Consider the following 18,438-nt stretch of genomic DNA (forward strand, 5'->3'; position numbering starts at 1 on the left):
TTGTTATTTGAACAGCAGCTGTTACATAAGACATAGCGGGAAATGTATATAGGCAGTATCACTGCCTATATACATTTCCTGCTATGTCTTATTTCCTGCTATGTCTCGTTTCTCTCTTCTCTCGCTCTCTATCTGTCTCTCTCTTTCTCATATATATATATATATATATATATATATATATATATATAAATGCATTTTACATTTTATCGTTCGTTGTTTTGTTTAAAAGGTAGGAACAATAGTTTTGACTTATATAGACGATCTTTGTACTGGAGTAACCGCATTGGCCAATAACACCATTGAGGGGCGGGGACTTCCGGCAGTCTCGTGTCTTCACGGTTCATAGTGGGCGTTGAATAGCGTCTTCTTCTTCAGCTCATACAAGACTTCACGTTAACGTTAGTCAAGTTAAGCTACTTCAAACCGGGAAATCTGTAGGTTTAGCCGGTCGACGAAGATGACGGAAAGTGCTACGAGTAAGCTGCTAAATGGAGACATTTGTCACCGGACCTCGAATGGTAAAAAGGCCAGTAAAAATGGCTTCGTGAAGGATCACTCTCTGTTTGAACAGCCACAGAAGTATCGCCGCCCCAGAGACAAGGTAAGGCCCAACCGTCAACTGCTAGGGCACGTCCATATACAAACAGCTCTTCAGCATAGTTTGAATTAATCCTGTTAGTGTTAGCCTGTGAGCCGTTCGTTTGTATTACTTCTGTTTGTACTGTGGCCACATACTCCTGTGAGAGAGTGTGTTTCCACAGCAAGCGTCAGTAGCTGCCATATGACTGTGACCTCACGAGTTAGCTGCTATATTAATGACGTTAGCCAAAACTGAAGTCTGGGCAGTTGGTTCACATCTTTATTATTATTGTTATTATTTCATATTCCGTACGTTTGTTTTACGCTGTCTCCTTCAGCGCCATTCAGCATAGAAAAAGCGTTCAACCACCGTTAGATTCATCTTCTTTTGGACATTACTGCTGGTATTTTTTTTCTCATTTCTAACTTTTATATTTTTCAAATTATTCAACTTTCAACAAAAATTTATATTGTATTTCAGTGGGGAGACTGTTCAAATCTTCTTTCAACTTACTCATCTTTCATCTCTAACTACTTCCACATACGTTGACCTACAGACCCCATTCAAACTTTTAAAGTTTGAATGGGGTCTGTGGTGTTCAAAGTTTAAGTTTCGTGCTTTTTTTCACCCGTTTCAGAGTTTATAATGGATGTCTATGGGACGGAATGTTGGCAATTACAGTGAGAAAAGCCAAATGCCAGAGTGGCATAGATCAAAAGATGCATCTTAAAATCATCTTTCAACTGCTGCTGTGTCCACAGAGTTTGGTCTACAGTTATCATTTTACCCTCAAAACGTAGCCATCGTTGTTGTCTTTCCAACAATGCATCTCTCAAAACTAACACATGTAAACTTTTTAACCTGTGGATCCAAGTGAAGGGAGTAAATTCTAGCCAACTGAGACATACTGTATTGTATTTTTAGTTAGGAGTTTGTCTCAACAGCAGGAAAGACCCCACTTTTTAAATTGCTCCTGTGGCCATATTTTTGACAGCAGGAACATAAAGAACACACTGTTGTGTATGTCTGTAGTGGATTCTCCCCACATTTCAGTGATTTAAAGGATATGAACTTTCAATATTCATTCAGATGTTTTGTGATTCAAAGTTTCTTTTGTTATTAGTCAGCTTTTTCACATCTCCATTTTAAAGATGTTCAGCTAAATTCCAATTTTGAAACTACTTCTTCTGTGTGAACTTTAGCTCTTAACAGTTCTACACTTTAGCCTTCAGTTGAATGACTCGGCCTATTTCAGCTCATTCAATATTTTTAACTTAACATTCAACAGCTATTACATTTCCGCTCAAAACATTAAGCTATCAGCATTCACACTGCAATTTCTTCAGGAAATGCATTCTCTGGTGATCTCATACAGTCTACTTTTTTAGGCCTAATACTATAAACCTCAAGCTAGCTGTTTAAGTTAAAATGAACTTTTGCTTACTTTTTATTTTTAAATAAGCATTTCTCTTTAACATATTCCAATCTAGAAAGTCACTACTGTGGTTTTACCTTGTATTGGATTTTATTGTGCTTTATAGGCTACATATACTTATGCTGTCAAGGGGAACATGCCACCTGATTAGGCCTGACTGCAGTGGAGACTTTTTTTCTGTAACTTTACACCCTGTTGTTTTTCACCTCTTGCACCTGTGCCAGGTGAAATCAGACAGGCCTTTGTGTACGCTGACCCCAGTATGAGAAGACTGAGGTCCTACTGAGTTATTACCACAGAAACTTATCAGTCTCCTGGGAGAGAAAGACACCACTACTTTCACATGACACTTGAGCAGGAGAGGAATGTCTTCAGGCTGTGAAGGGTGGGGTCCTTCCCTTTCATTCCCAAGGCAGGAATGAAACCCACAAAAAGAAAAAAAAAAAACTCTTTTTGAAAGTGTGTGTTTTTTGTGGTAGTGGAGGTCTGCCTTGTGTTTGTTGTTTTTAGCTTGTTTAAATTAAACACAAAAGGGGGACAGCATTAATCTAACAGCATTCAGCTGTAGAATGCTGATTTCAACACTAATGCATTTACATAACTAGATCCAGATTTTGTGGCTATATTAACAGCTTAATCCTTAAAGATGTATATGGATGCTCGTTTTAACATGGTCAGAGTTGCAAATGGTGAAATGAATGTATGTGGCGGTAAAGGCTGTAAACCGAAAGATCAGTTTAGAAAAGTTTGCCTCTGTGTGAGTCACTGGTAGTGGATATGGTCATCTTGGGGACACAGGGCTGACTGCTGCCCTACCCACCTGCTCCTCAAACCTTCAGTTTGTGAGGGTGGGGCCTGTAATAAGATGGTTTAAAGCAAAAAGCAAGAGCTAATGGAGACCCAAAAAAGAAACTTGGAGCTAGAAATGCGCACATTAGGACCTCTTTAATTTTATTTGGCAATGTCAAAAGGGGTGATTGGCCTAGGTCATTGGTATACACGGTATTTACACATAAACTGGAATTGTTGTAAACAGTGAAAAAGCATCCTCCTGTCCCTGCTTTGATAGGGCACTCTGCTTGCTGTTGATAAGGCGCTGAATTTGTTGTTGCTTCCTGGTGAGACCTGTGTTTGATGGAGGAATAGGGATGCGAGTAATTGCTCTCGTTTAGCAGCACTTTTTTTTTAACTGTTTCCTTCAATCAGCTAGTTGAAATGAGTGTTCCCTGTCGATCGAGTGCAGTATTTAACACATTTTACAGGAAGACTGGATTTCAGTGACAGATCGATAATCACATAATATGACGAGTTTATGGAAGAATGGTTGGAAGCAGGATTTGAGCATGCAGAGGGAAAGATCCTTTCAGCTGACAATTACTCAGTAAAAATGAGCCGAATCAAAAGTTAGCAGATGGAGAGCTTGACTGTTCTAATGTGTTGTGTCTGATGTGAACCGTACACCAAGAGCTGCTCTTATTATGTATACAGTGTAATATGATCTGCTGAACTGCAGAACAAGCATGAGAAAGAGCAAACATAAAGGGTTGTTATTTGGCTGTTCCTCTGGGTGCAGTTTCAGTGATGCTCGTCTATAAACAAATGGGACCTCTCATGGGCCTGTGTGTTTACAGGTGTATTTATTTTATTTTATTTTATTTTATTTTTAAACAGAGTCAATCTGAAGCCAGGCAAACTATATCTAGTCTCGTTGGCTGGAATCGGTATGCAGCAGTCTGTTTGAACAGTGCACTTGAACAGGACTGTTTTGTGTTCACTGCTTTCAGAAAACATGGCTGCCAGAGCGCTATTCTCTCAGTGCTGTTTCAGTGAACTTTTACCTGTGTGGTTGGGTTTAGTTACACACCCTGTGCACACACACATGCGCGCTCCTCTCCTGGTCATAAGCTCAAAGGTGTTTCTCGGAGAGGCATGACTGCTCATATGCGATATGGCTGCTAAGCTGCAGGGCAGAGCAATATAATGAGTAACTGCCCTCATCGGTTTACTGTTGGTTTTGTAGGAAACCAAAAAAATCTAATACGCAAGCTTTTTTATTATTTTCTTTCAGTGTTGTACTGCTCCACCAATCTATGACCACATTTATATCACCTCACAATCCAAGATCAATATAACTATTCATAAAGCTCAATGACTCAGAGCCCTAGAGGGAATGGGCTTGGGGGGAGTGTACTGCTCACTGGCCTGCAGGGACACAGGAATGCCTCAGTGTCCATGAATATATGTACTTATTGTGTAACCTTTAGCTTTCTGACAGTCTTCCCAAGAACTTTTAAAGCAAACCAGACCTGTGGTTGTTGAGTCTGTGCCCAGCTTAAACTGGAGTGACCGGGTCTGCTTTCTGTCACGCTGTGTTTTAGAGTTCTAGTATAGTAGTAGTAAGCGAACAGATCTGGTGAAATGGTCTTAAATCTATATCTCATACTCAGATTGGCTGGTTGAATCTGTACAAAGATGTTTAAATTTCACCTGTTAATTGAAATTGAGATTCTAACTTCCTGTTTTTCTTTGTTGGCTTCCAGAACCAAAATGTCCCCCATAATTCCAGCTTGTACAAGAAACCATTTGTGGAATCCTTCGAGGAGACTCCTCTATGGGTTGCTGTGCTTACCTACATGGGCTACGGTATCCTCACCATCTTTGGCTACCTCAGAGATTTCCTTAGACACTGGAACATTGAAAAGTGCCATGTGGCCCGTGAGAGAGACGAGCAGAAGGTAATGAAGTGTATACTGAAGTTTTTCACATACAAGACAAATTCAGGGGACAAATTCCAAACGAGACAAAATAATCTAGTTGTCCTACTTTTATTGCAACATGTTTTATGTTTGAATTTAGGATATTTGATGTTTGAAAAGAGTTGGTGTTCATGTTATGTTGTTTTACATTTACAGTCAGTGTCGCTCTTGATTGCACACCCGTTACATCTGGTTCAGAAATGGCTCCTAATTTAAACTGTCAAGATAATGTTAGAAATCGTCTGCACTTTCTCGCTTTCTTTCTGCAGGATTTTGTCCCCCTCTATCAGGATTTTGAAAACTTTTACACCAGGAATTTGTACATGCGGATCCGAGACAATTGGAACCGCCCTATCTGCAGCGTTCCTGGTGCCAAGGTGGACTTGGTAGAGAGAGTAACTCACGACTACAACTGGACATTTGAGTAAGTCGCTTGTTTTTTGTGTTGTTTTTGTGGTTCTTTGTCTCCATGTGTTTATTTTGAATAGAGATGTTTCACATGAAGGTCATTACTCCCCTCAGAGGTGTGTGTGTGTGTGTGTGTCTGTTCCATTAATATGCACTTTAAGTCACTGACCTTGCAGTTCTGATAATGAGAGTGACGTAGTCTCTCTGAGGTGTGTATTTCTGTGTCACTGATTTACACTCACAGTTTACTGACCTTGTGTTTCTGATAGCGAGTGAGGCACGCAAGGCATGATTCACATGGTTATGTTGAAACCACTGCTTTCTGTCACATGATGTCCTAAGATACACCCTACACAACTCAGTACAGTAAAGTATGAAAGAGAAATCATCCCTGAACATGCTGCCATCCCAAAGTAAACTGGCAGTCGGTCCTTTAAAGTCTCAAAATGTCTCAAATGTATTTCCCTTACACCTGTAGATTTCCAGAGGTACTATTTAGGAAAATATGATTAGACAATAATGCAGAACCAAAATTAGATGAGTGAGTTGAGTTTATAATTCATATAATTTTCATACCCAATTCATCATTTTTATTTCTTTGTGTTTACTTCAGAGTGCTTTAACTCAGTGCCCTAAAAGAGCAGCTTACTTCTGTAAAACTTAAAATACAAACATATTTATGCATGAAAGTACTGGGCCACCTACACATCACATCTACAGGAGCTGTTCTGCCAGGAATCTCTTGGCATACAGTTTTTGTACTGATGTTAATGCCAGAGGAGGTTTGGAATTCTGTAGTTAATGAGTCACCAGAGCTTTGGCAACTTTTACCTACTATGCACCTCTGCACTCAGTGAACCCGTTCTGTAATTCTAAAAGGTCCACTGCTTTATAGCTGATTTGTCGTGGTTCCTAAACGCTTCCATTTTGCAATAATGCCACTTACAGCTGCTCATGAAATGTCTGGGAAGGAAAACTTTCATGAACTGACTTGTTGCAAAGGTGGCATCCTGTCAAAGTACCATGCTGGAATTCAGTGAGCTCTTTAGAATGACTGACTATATCACAAAAGTTTGTAAAGGCAGACTGCAAAGCCAGGTGCGTATGGCATTTGGCAGTAGGGCTGAAAACAGGTGTGGCCCGGTACTTTTGTTCATAAAGTCTGTCTGTGTTACACAGACAGCTGTTGAGCCCGGCTCTGCTGTAAGTTTCTTTCTGTTAAAGGGGATGTTGTTATTTCTCCCTATTGTAGGTAGCATGTGCTAGCTCGTGCTACCTACAATAGGGTACAGTAGGGTCTTTATAATGTTAAGTGATCTGTAATTAAAGAGTTGAAAAGTTTATTGACAGCTACTGAATTTAGTTCAGTAGCTGTCAATAAACTGCTCTGCTTATTTTAAAGACTATCATTCTTTAAAAATATTTCTCTGATTAGTATCTATTGGTTTAAAAATGCAGCATACCTGCCAAATTCTATTGATAACATAATAGTTTATTGTTCCAAAGTGCATGATAGCATTGGAAGTTGAAATGTAAACACTAAAAAAGATTTGCATTGCAAAATGAGCAAACAAGGTTAAAGAAACAACTTTTTTTTTAAACCCAATTTTCTGTCTCTTCCCGTCAGGCATACAGGCAAAGTGGTGAAGGACGTTATCAACATGGGCTCATACAACTACCTCGGCTTCGCTGAGAACACTGGAGCTTGTGCCGATGCTGCTCTCGAGGTCACAAAAATGTATGGAGCAGGAGTGGGCAGCACTCGCTGTGAGATGGGTAAGGGGTGAAATCTTTTGAATGTTGACATTTGGTCTGTGAAATCCTTCTTGTGATTCATCATCCTTCAAGGACGCTTTTTTCCACTATGAGTAAAAGTGGAATTGCCCAGACTCTCCACTTCCGCTTAAACCACTTTTTACTTTTTTTTTTGGGGGGGGGGGGGGGGGGGGGGGTAGCTTAAGGGAAATGAGCTGACTTCACTGATATGATGGAAAAGGCAGCGTGACTTAGAGAAAAGTCTGTAATTTAAATATTAGAGGAACCTGAAGAGCTGCTGTGATTTTTCAGGAAACTTGGACATCCACGAGGAAATGGAGCAATTGGTTGCCAGGTTTCTGGGAGTTGAGTCAGCCATGGCTTTTGGCATGGGTTTTGCAACCAATTCCATGAATATTCCTGCTCTCATGGGGAAGGTGAGGAATTTCATTCACTTCCTTTGTCACTCAAGTGTAGTCTGTACATATATTATCACGTTGAGCCCTTTGTGAGTGTTGGTAACAGCAATGTTTGCTGAGGAAACCCACCTCTTCCTGTATAAAGTGAAAATGGGATGCTTACTGGATACCAGCTGAAGATCCTGCCGTCCCACACAGCTACTGCCCAATTTCACTTATAAATGTAAAACTAAATACTTTACAAAGGCCTTGCCAAAAGATTTGGAAAAAAATCACTCCATTCATAATACATCCTGGTCAGACAGGTTTTATCGGTGTCTCTGGGTGTGGGGCCTGGGGTACTTGTGTTGGTGGGAAAACCAAAATGTGTTTGGCACAATCATGCATTCAGATCATAATTATGATTGCAGAAGCTGCCAGAGGGGACAGGATTTAAAAACAAACAAACAAAAAAACAGGGTATTTTTTTCAGATGGATAGCCACACTTGTAGAGTTCAGGTTGTTCTAAAAGCCGTTAGTTTCTGGGAACAAGTTTTCAAAACATCTGAGTGTTGGAATTCCTGTTGTTCCAGCTGTGATGCTTTTCTTCTGTAGCTGGTGGGGAGGTAGAAATCTGTGCTGATAGGCGCGTCTCACTGTACCTTGTGAGTCAGAGCATATGTCTTTATGACCATTAATGGCAAACATGGGGATGGAAATAACATCGAGACTGAAATTTAGATTTAATCAGACTGCTCTTGTCATAAACATTAATAAATTCTTAACCGTGGTTGTCACGTTTCTACTAGCTCACATCCTTGTGTCCTCATAGTATGATGTTGTAACAAACTCGGGTTTTCATTGGCTAGAGGAACTTGTATTTAACCGTTTGGGTGTGTTGATTTTAAGAGCTGGGCAGGCTGCCATTATGTAATGTCATCTGTTTTTGTTTTGTTTTGTTTAAATGGGTTGGTATTGCTTTTGATGATGTCTTTTTTGCTTTCAGTGTGGATGAACTTAACATTTATCGACCCAGTTTTTATTGGAATCTGTCATATATTTAATTCACTCTTCAGTGTAATAAAAATTGGTATTGGCAGGCATAGTGTGTCAGTTACTTGACTTCTTATGTTTTCCTTGTACTATTTGCCTCGTGTACTAAAGGCTTATGTTAAGTGTAACCTAAATAATAATAGCTCCATCCCTAAACAAGGATGAGCAAAGACAGTTCTTGAAATTCTGAGCTATATAAATGTCTGGAGAAATAATGGTGTTCTGCTGTTCTGGCTACTTGGTGAGCTGCTAAAGTTACCTGAAAAAATGTGTAAACTTTGTCGCTTTCGTTTGAGAAATGCATTTCTCTTTGCGGTTGTAGGGTTGTCTCATCCTGAGTGACGAGCTGAATCATACGTCGCTGGTGCTGGGTGCTCGTCTGTCGGGCTCCACGATTCGGGTCTTCAAACACAACAGTGAGTGACTTCCAGTTTTAAACCTCTGACCTGAAAGCAGTTGAGCTGTATTTTGCGTTACACCCAAAGCATGACATTACACTGGAGACAAAGGATTAGAATGGATCTTTCAGCTCTATCCAACAATTAACTATAATTCCTGTTAAGTCAAAAGGATAGCAAAGACATTCAATGTGGGTGTGTGCGTACATTTCAACATGTTGCTTTTATAAAATCAAAACTTTTTTTTTGTGGACACTTGCTCACTCATTTCTGCAGTTAGACATCGACTGTATTGTTTCCTGTGCTAAATAATAACACATAGGGTGTGGTTATTTTTCAGTTCAGGATAAAAACATGACAGATACACACACACACACACACACACACACAGAGCTGAGATCATGACTTGTAGTCAGCAGGCAGGAACCAGGCCAGGTGGCTTCTGAGAAAATGCTCTGTGATCATGAAATATTGACACAGTTGTTCATTCATTTAACACAGCTCTCATATTTCTGTTGGGAAAAGGTTAATCCTTAAAGTCGATTGTCTTTTCATTACATGGCTTGTTCTTACTGTCAGTGATTTAACAAGTAACTTAAACATTTATTCGCAAACTCCTTTGTGTTGTAGACATGCAAAGCCTTGAGAAGCTGCTGAGAGATGCCATCGTGCACGGGCAGCCAAGAACCCACCGACCCTGGAAGAAAATTCTTATTGTGGTGGAGGGCATTTACAGGTGCAGACAGCAGTTTTTGTGGTTCTTCAGCATGATAAAATACTATTCTAAAGCATTACACTTGCCTAAACGAAATAATGTACTGCCTTAACGAATTAGCATAGATTATATGGTGTGTGAGCTGGTAATGTATAGTTAGTCATTTCAACCTCATAAATACTGCAAGTCAAATTAATTATTAATATTTTATGAATATACTGTTGTGGTTGGGTGTAAGTTGTTACATGACCATCTGCCACTAGCCAACGCAGACAGCTGCACCCAAAGAGATAACAATTAGCCACTTCTGATATCATGACACATAGGTGGTGTTGGCAGATTGGTAGTTTAATATGTTAACTTCAACCACAGCTTCTTTTTTTGGAGGGGGGGGGGACTAATACAGATATCTGTCCATGCGGGCTGGTTGATCTGTCTTTGAGCAACATAGCAGCTGTCTGTTAAACAACTGACCTCTGGTGGTCTGTGCTGTTGTTTGTGGTACATCATGACCTCATTGCATAATCTCTGTTGCCATAACAGTGAGCCTGAAAATCATACCGTAAAATGTAGTTTCTGAGTACAGTAATACTGTTACAGTACTCGAGCCTGTATCACATTACACTGTTTCCTGTCAGCCACCTGACACCAAAGTTTTGCGACTATGAACCCATAAGTCTTTATTTAGCTTGACCGATGGCATATATTTCATTATCTTTAGTGTTTCGTAACATCTACCTATGTCCTAACATGACCTTTCATATCAGATGATGATGATGATGATTATGTGTGAATAAGGACTATTTAGCTGTTTCAGTTTTCTATTTGCATAATAAAACACCCATATGTTTTGGAAAGATTTCAGAAATAAATAAATTAATAAATTTGTCAGACATGGCAGTTTGAAAGTTTTTCCACTCTTCCTTAAGTGTACTATATTCCTTGTTCTTTGAAGGGATTTACTATAAAGACAATCAATCCTGTTGATCAATATAGTTCTCAGACCAACTGCCTGAAAGAGTCAGTGCCCTTTACTGATGCAATGTTAATGGAGTTTCATTTCCACAGGGATTTCTAGAGCTAAAACTAAGCTAAAATAGACTGTACTCTCAAACAGATTATCAGCTATGCATAAACAGCCCTGCAAGCGTTAGGCATGTACCTTTTAATGTTAACTGCTTTACACAGTAGCCTTCTGGTGCTTTGGTTCAGATTGTGGGTGTTTGTTAATAATGGCTTTAGGTTTGTTGCAGACGTTTAATTTTGTTTCTTTCTTCTTCTTTTTTTTTTTTTTTCATAATCCTGAAGTATGGAGGGGTCCATCGTACGCCTGCCGGAGGTCATAGCTCTGAAGAAGCGCTACAAGGCCTACCTGTACCTGGACGAGGCTCACAGTATCGGCGCCCTGGGCCCTAATGGCAGGGGAGTGGTGGACTACTTTGGCCTGGATTCCAAAGATGTTGACATCATGATGGGAACATTCACCAAAAGCTTTGGGGCTGCTGGGGGATATATTGGAGGCAAAAAGGTTAGTGAACTGCTGACAGTGTTCAGAAGGCTAAGTCTAGTCTGTGCAATGTGAAGTAGTCAAAGCAATGGTTCTTGGTTATTACAGTATTGAGACACTTACTCATAGTCAATAGCTTGAGCAGTTTCCTAACTCCTAAATTGCTAAATTCAGTGTTGGCCAACAGTGTTTACTGGTAAAGTGGAATTCAGCTTCCTGTTTTACAAGATAGGATCTGATTGAGTGTATGCTTTCATTTTGAGCTAGAAACGACGGTTTGAAAAACTCAAGTATGCCATGTTAAAAAAAAAAAAAAAAAAAAATCATGTCCCAACTGTCCTAGTGATACTTTTTTCCCCCTCACTTTAATTGCATTCTGTCAGGAGCTGATTGACTATCTGCGCCGCCACTCTCATAGCGCCATGTATGCCACCTCTATGTCCCCTCCTGTGGCCCAGCAGATAATCACCTCTATGAAGATCATCATGGGAGAAGATGGGACCACACTGGGTAGGTGAAAAACTGCTCAAAGCTGTTTGGAATACTGGAAGGGAAGTGTAGACGGTGTTTTTATCCATAAACTGTTTCTGATAACTGCTTATTTATTGTTGTGCAGAAACATTTTGGTGGTCAAATTGCAAATAGAAGTTTTGTTAATTAGCTTGGCAAATCAAATATTAAAGTTGAATCTTTAAAATTTTAATTACAAATGGTTTTTGGTATGGTTTGGTTTTTTTTTGTTTGTTTGTTTGTTTTTCCCCTGCAGTTTTGTTTTGGTTGCAACACTTAAGAAATCACTGAAATTTTAACCTCGTGTTTGTGGTCAGTTTTCCTGCTATTATTTGACATAACCACAAGATGGCAGTATAGACCAGTCATTCAGATATTATTCTGCAGACTTATTGGTGGGTTATTGGATGCAAAGTTACTATGGTATTGCTTTTATTTAATTTCTAATCAACTTTGCCAGCTTTTCTACTCCTTCATACGGTCTATATTTTATCACAGCTAAGAGATAAAAGCCAGTGTTATTAGCTAACTGGTAAATATTTACCTATAAATAAAGGTGTGTCAGACCAGGCACTTTTTTCTGCATTATGTTCTCTTTAAAAATAATGAGAACAAGTCTTGGCTCGAGGAGGGTGGCTATCTGCTGCAACACGTTGAGTTAATAATAAGCTCACCTACAACGTTCATTCTAAATGAACTCTTCCCAAGCCCAGTTGCATATTTGACAACATATACACTGATAGCAATATATCTGTGTTGGTCTGAAGTTAGCTGAGAACATTTGGCAAACCAACATATGTTGGTCAGGCTCTGAACTTTGTGTGATTGTGCCTCTTCCATTTGGTTGTTAACGGTTCCTTTCTTTTGTCCAGTTCAGTCCAGGCTGATGGAAGGCTTTATTCTGCCCCTCCCCTCTCCCCCTTTATGGCTTTCAGATGTGTGTTTCTTTGTATATGTTTGTGCTCCTTCATGCTGTGGGTACAAAGCAGCATGGTGCTCGCGACCAGAGGTCTGTGCAGATCAAACTCTGCTGGACTCTCCTACACACACACACAAATAGATGATAGGGTCTTGTTTTCTTGCAGGGTGGGACCCCTTTACTCTTCACAGGGCTTGACTGACTTGGAGTTCCAAAACATGCTGATATAAGATGAAATGAAACTCATTAGGCATAGAATAAACATCTGGTGTTAACCTTTATTTTACTGTCTTTCTACAGTGTCATCAACTTTTCCTGTAAGTTAGTCTGAGAGGAGTAGGCCAGACCAGCTGACCTTGCAGCATGTGCTAGTTTTCCTTGTAGAAGAGTAACTATTATGGTTTGATTGGTTGCAGCCCCGTCAGCCCTCGAAATGAAACCCTTTGAAGATCCAGGCGCTGACACAAAGTCAGAGTGACATTTGAGCCGCCTACGAAACTGTTGTTGTTGCTAAAAGCCTGTAAGCTTATATTAATCAAATATATGTAGACGACCTAAAAGCAGAAGATAGACAAAGCTTTCATCCGTATACAAAGAAGGTTAAAGAATCTTCCATTCTTCTGTGGATACCTTTGGATCCCACTGGAAGAGAAGCATGTGGTTAAGTATAATGTCAGACTTTGTTGTGTCTCTTAGTGCTCTGAAGCTGCTGTTTCTGCTCCATTTTTGAGCACAGCCAGGCAGATGTGTGTTGCTCTTGGCGCTTTGTGCCATATGGTTATTTGTTGGGTTACGATGCTATCTCTGGAGGCTCAGACAGACTCAGTGAGTGAATCCACAACATGTATCAGGTTGACACATGATTGATGTTGACCTCTTGACCGTAAAATATTAGTTCTGTTTGGCCTCAAAGCTAGTCTTCAAATAACTAGAAGGCTGGAAACAATGTGGCCCTCTTGAGAGTTTTGTACTTTTTTTTTGTTTGTTTGTTTGTTTGTTTGTTTTTATTGACATGGTTTTGCTGTTAGAACCACAACTGCGTATTTCACTCTGGATCAGTTGTGCTCAAAAGCGGGCTAAATTGAGGAATAAAGACGTCATGAGTGGTGGTGGGAGGGGTCTCTGTAAAGTACACACTGTTTCCTTCACTTGGCCGCAGAAAAAGAGCAGATAATGAAATTTTACGAAGCTTGCAAGCACCAGTAACCAGAACGGTGTGGTTTAAAGGAGCAGCACACCCTCACAGGTGCTTTCACTCTGGCTGATTAGACGTCTGCTCAGGTTGTCTGGAATGCGTGAGATCACTGAAGTTCATGTACTAATAAGTGCCATAAAAGTGTAGGTTTTCCTGTTCTGACAGGTGCAATGGGGAGTGAGGGGTGGGGGGATGCCAATCAGGAACAATTTGTACTTGAAGAGGGCTTATCAGGCAGATTTAGTGAAAACACCTGTGTGGTTGCACCATTGATGTGGAGGGGCTTTAATCAAGGCCAGGAGATGTTACTTGGTAAATACTTGAGGTCTCCAATTGCAAAAAAGTTAACTTAATAGAGATTATAATATTTAATTTGACAAAAATGCAAAGAATCAGTTGAGAGTTCTTCAAGAGGAAGAAATCTCAGGGAGTAAAGAGAGAGTAAACTGACTCAAAAGATTGAATCAAAATTGTGAATAACTCTTCTGAAGCCCAGTTGGATCTCTGTCTACCTTTTCCAGGTGCTGATCGCCTCCGACAGCTTTCACAGAACACCACCTACTTCCGCAGAAGACTGCACGAAATGGGCTTTATCATCTATGGCAACGATGACTCCCCCGTTGTACCGCTGATGCTATACATGCCGGCCAAAATCGGGTGTGTTTTTTATTTTGTTTGTGGGGGGTTTTTTTGTTTGTTTTTTTGTGGGGGTATAGCTGCACAAGAGCATATGCTCAGTTTTTAATATAACCTTTTACTTAATGAAAACATTAATCGTAGATCCATCGTATGAATAGCAGCACACTGCTCTTTGTCTAAGTTTCCTTTGCTTATCAGGGCCTTCGGTCGGGAGATGCTGAAGAGGAACATCGGTACAGTGGTCGTCGGCTTTCCCGCGACGCCCATCATCGAATCCAGAGCACGCTTCTGTGTATCAGCCGCTCACACCAGAGAGATGCTCGATACAGTGAGTCCCATTTCTAACATTCTCCTTTTACTAATAGTAAAAGCCTTTTACCAGTGTCGACTGATGAAACACAAAAGTTTACTTTTATCTTCTTTTTCCTTTAACCCCCCCCCTTACTCATACTTACAGCATGGGCTGTTTTTACTCTAAAAGTGTCTGTGTGCGCATGGAAGCAGAATTGGTGCAAAACTGAGTTGAAAATATTGTTCACTCTTTTAAAAACAGTTTGAAATGTTGCGTTGTAAAGCACGACCTAAAACCAGGGCTTTGCAAAAATCACTTCCCTCATTGTAATGCTGCCACTTCTGATCTGCAGCTTCCAGTAAGTTCTTAAATATCATCAAAGACATAAAGAGAGGGGCACATCTGATCTCTTCTAAGTGGTCTCCTTCACCACTGAAGCAAGTTCAAGAGTTGTTGTTACAGGATAGACTATTTGATTGCTGAAGACTTAATTTTACCCTCAATGTGATTTAAGAGTTTGTTTTGATCCACTGTGGGTGATCATGGATTCCTGCACTTTTAATCAACCAGCCTGCCTGACCGCTCACTGACAGCTTTTTGTGCCTTGCGTTCGAGTCCATGTATGTGTGAGCGTGCCTGTCGAATAATAAATGCTTCCAATATGTCCTTTTATTTTGAAGGAACCTAGAAGGGCCAAGCTGTCTCTAAAGATTACAGCGTGACTCAGGCAGAGACTTTTATTTGAGCTGCTCTGTCTCTCCAAAGACACTTCATTCATCTTACTGGGAAGCTTGTCAACACCATTTGTAATAGTCCGTTTAAACGGCATCAGGCCTGCCTTTGTAGCAGAGCTTCTAGGAGCCGTTTTTTCCGTCTTTGGAAAAGCCAGGCCTCGCAATTTCTCAAAGCGTGGAATCAGAAAAAAGGTCAGGAGGAAGGTAAATTGTTTCCAGGTGCCCTGCAGTGTGTTGCAACACTGATACAGTCTCTGGTGGAAAGAAGTGTTCAGTTGTGGTTTATACAGGGAGCCTTCTGTTCACCTCTGCTTTTGGACTCCTCGCCTCCTTCAGCACTCTGACGTGTTAAAAATCAAAGCCAGTCTTATCAGTCTGGCTGAATCCCTTAAGTTTTGGCATGTGTACCATCGTTTTGTTTTGTTTTTTTACTGTGGGGCTATCTTCTCTTGTATTTTGGATTGAGATTAACTGCATTCTTCCTGTTGCTTTGTCAGGCATTGGAAGCCATCAGTGAAGTGGGCGACCTCCTGCAGCTGAAATACTCAAGACGTGAGCAGCCTCTTCCCTCGCTTGGGTGGATGTCCGAGGAGAGTCTTCTTCAGGACTGAGCCTTGTTGTCCTCTTCTTGTCACACCGAGCGTGTTTTCCCAACTCACCGGCCCCTCCCTTAGCGTTTCTCGTCTGACATCCGTCTTATGCCCCCACGTATTTTTGTCTGAGCCAGTCTCTGCATTCATGTTATCCATATTTGTTCACATCAAACTCCAGTGGACTCAAAGCCAAAGTCCCAACAGCTTCACCGCGACCAAAATCAGCCACATGCGTCCGTGCCCGTTGTTACAAAGTCCGTTCAGAGCCTCCCAGTTTGTCCTAACTTATTGCGACTGCATCTGTCTAACATAAAGTCTTCTTCTTGTGCGCACATTGAATGTGTATCTTATTTGTGCAATAACAGCAGCAGTGTGGTGTTTCTTTGTAATTCAAACAACTCAGAGCAAGGTAGAAGAAGCTCTGCCATGACTTCCTGCTCTTGCACTCTTAAAATCTGATCATAGCTCGTGCTATGATGAACTCGATAGGAAACGATCATATATGTAAATATTATTTATCACAATGTTGGTAATACTGCCTTAGGGTAGCATCCCAAACCTCAGTGAGAGATGCATTATTTCACGGGAATAAGCATGTGTATACTATATGTATTTATCTGCTTTTGTTTTAATCCTAATCACTTTTACTTGAACAGAGAGATTATTGGGTTCTTTTACCCAACCAAAGGTTCTAAGTATATGTATAGATATGTTTTCTAGCCTTCCTGTTAAAATGCAAAGCAGATGTTCCAAATGAAAACATTTAACAGGGAAAGAATTCCAGAGAGGAAGACAAAGGATTTTTTTTTTAACTGCATATTTTCTAGAAATATTTTTCAGCTTTATTTACTGTTTACACCTGCACTCAAAAACTTGAGCCTTGTGTCTTTAACATTTCTATAAGCTAATGAGCTACATGTGATTTCTATCTTGTTTGTTGCTTTCTCACCTGCTGAAATCGTTCTCACTCAAGTGCTTTCATGAGAATCGCCAATCTGAGCACGACAGCACGCTGTATGCATGACGATGTAGGGCTCATCTGATATACAGACAACTTTATTTATTTAACATGTGTTTGTCGGCCGTTAGCGATCTTTTATTTGTGGAAACCATTATCTGAGTGGAAAGTGTGTTTCAACTTGACTACATGTCTTAACTTCAGTGCAGCACTACTGACGGGCGTTTTATATGTCCAGATGACGTAGTCACTGAAAACCTGTAAGGTTTGTTTGGTTATAGTCCAAATGTCATTGGGGTTTTCTTTTTGGTTTTTTCCTTCCCACACTTTATCATTCACCAGATGTTATCATCCTCTGGAATGACATTCCATATCAACCTGCTTTTTGTGTCACATTTGTTTTTTTGGCTTTCTGTTTTGGTCCAACATTACTGTGTGAGGTCACCCCAAACATGTGGCTTTACAAGCCACTGTCAAACATTGTTCATCTGGGTGTGTGGGGTTTTTTGTTTTTTCTTGTTTGTTTGTTTTTTTTGTTGTTGTTTTTTTTTTTATTAAATGTTCCATCACTTCATTGATGTGAGCTGCAGTGTCAGTGTAGCCAGTAAGAAACCTGGCAAGCGTCTGGCCAATTCCCGCAAACACTCGAAACACAAGTTTAGAGACGTGTGTGTTTAATGTTTTGGGCATTTCAGCACAGCATGACTGCTATTTGCTGGTCTTTTAAACTGTACATCCATCATACATTAGTCACTTTTTTTTTTTTTTTTTTTTTTTTTTTGTCTGTATCATTCCAGTACTGTCTTCACAAAAAAATAGTTTGACTAACAGATCGGTGATGCATTTGCTGTTAACAAGCAATAAAATGTGGAACAGTTCATTATGATCTGTATGCACCCTGACATAAAACTCAGTTTCCTGCAGGGCCGTGCAGTATGTTAAGTCTTCACATTTCTGTCCATGGAGGCAAAAAAAATGTAATTGCAAACAGCAACACGGCTGTTTTTCTCAGCCTGGTTTCCCTTCACTGAAACTGCAGGTTTAATGTCTGGAGAAATGATTCAAATGCAGAGCTGCTTACAATACCTGTAAACTTGCTTGCAGTGACCAGTGGAAACTTATCTGTTGCTTTTGCCTTTTGGAATCGTATTTGGGTTGGAGATAAACCACTTAAAGGAGTTTATAAAGCCATGATGTTTGTTGACCGTGCTGTTGGAAACGGTGCTGCAAAGATTAAATCACTTTCTTTGTATCAACTTCTAGAAAGACGTTGTGTTTATTTACCACAAACACGCAGACTGCAGGCACAGCTCACGAAGAATACGTTACAAAGCCTTCTTGCCTTACAAGTCAGCATTCCTTACAGTCCAGTCATTGGCTGCCCTTTAACCTACTTTTAAAGCAGTGACACAAATTTAAATTGATTAAAAAATTTCACAGAGCTAAAGCTGAATAATTCACTTAACAGTGTTGTCAAGCTCATCTTACATTCGAGGGTCATGCTTTGATCTTAAGTAAGGAGGACAAGTGAGAATACCCTTAGTCAGCATAAAGATGTGTAACTTCACATTTTATCTCTGAGATATCTCATT

General features: G+C 40.2%; 1 protein-coding gene across 1 annotated transcript; it reads left to right on the forward strand.

The window, feature by feature from the left end:
• The first annotated feature begins 341 nt into the window (after positions 1-341).
• Positions 342-18,102, forward strand: sptlc2b (serine palmitoyltransferase, long chain base subunit 2b). The gene is made up of 12 exons (XM_063496129.1): positions 342-601; positions 4,556-4,750; positions 5,041-5,195; positions 6,807-6,955; positions 7,247-7,371; positions 8,709-8,802; positions 9,415-9,520; positions 10,808-11,027; positions 11,390-11,516; positions 14,152-14,287; positions 14,468-14,597; positions 15,793-18,102. Exons 1-12 carry the CDS (start codon positions 458-460, stop codon positions 15,904-15,906), a joined length of 1,695 nt encoding a protein of 564 aa, XP_063352199.1. The 5' UTR covers positions 342-457; the 3' UTR covers positions 15,907-18,102.
• Positions 18,103-18,438: the final 336 nt, after the last annotated feature.

The sequence above is a fragment of the Pelmatolapia mariae genome, linkage group LG15, assembly GCF_036321145.2.
Source record: "Pelmatolapia mariae isolate MD_Pm_ZW linkage group LG15, Pm_UMD_F_2, whole genome shotgun sequence".
Lineage (NCBI taxonomy): Eukaryota > Metazoa > Chordata > Actinopteri > Cichliformes > Cichlidae > Pelmatolapia > Pelmatolapia mariae.

Bases quoted from the DNA above. Each gene is read 5' to 3' on its own strand.
- sptlc2b (XM_063496129.1), top strand. From the start codon at position 458: ATGACGGAAAGTGCTACGAGTAAGCTGCTAAATGGAGACATTTGTCAC. The intron at 6,956-7,246 runs GTAAGGGGTGAA...GTGATTTTTCAG, and splicing joins CAGCACTCGCTGTGAGATGG to GAAACTTGGACATCCACGAG. The intron at 8,803-9,414 runs GTGAGTGACTTC...TTTGTGTTGTAG, and splicing joins TCGGGTCTTCAAACACAACA to ACATGCAAAGCCTTGAGAAG.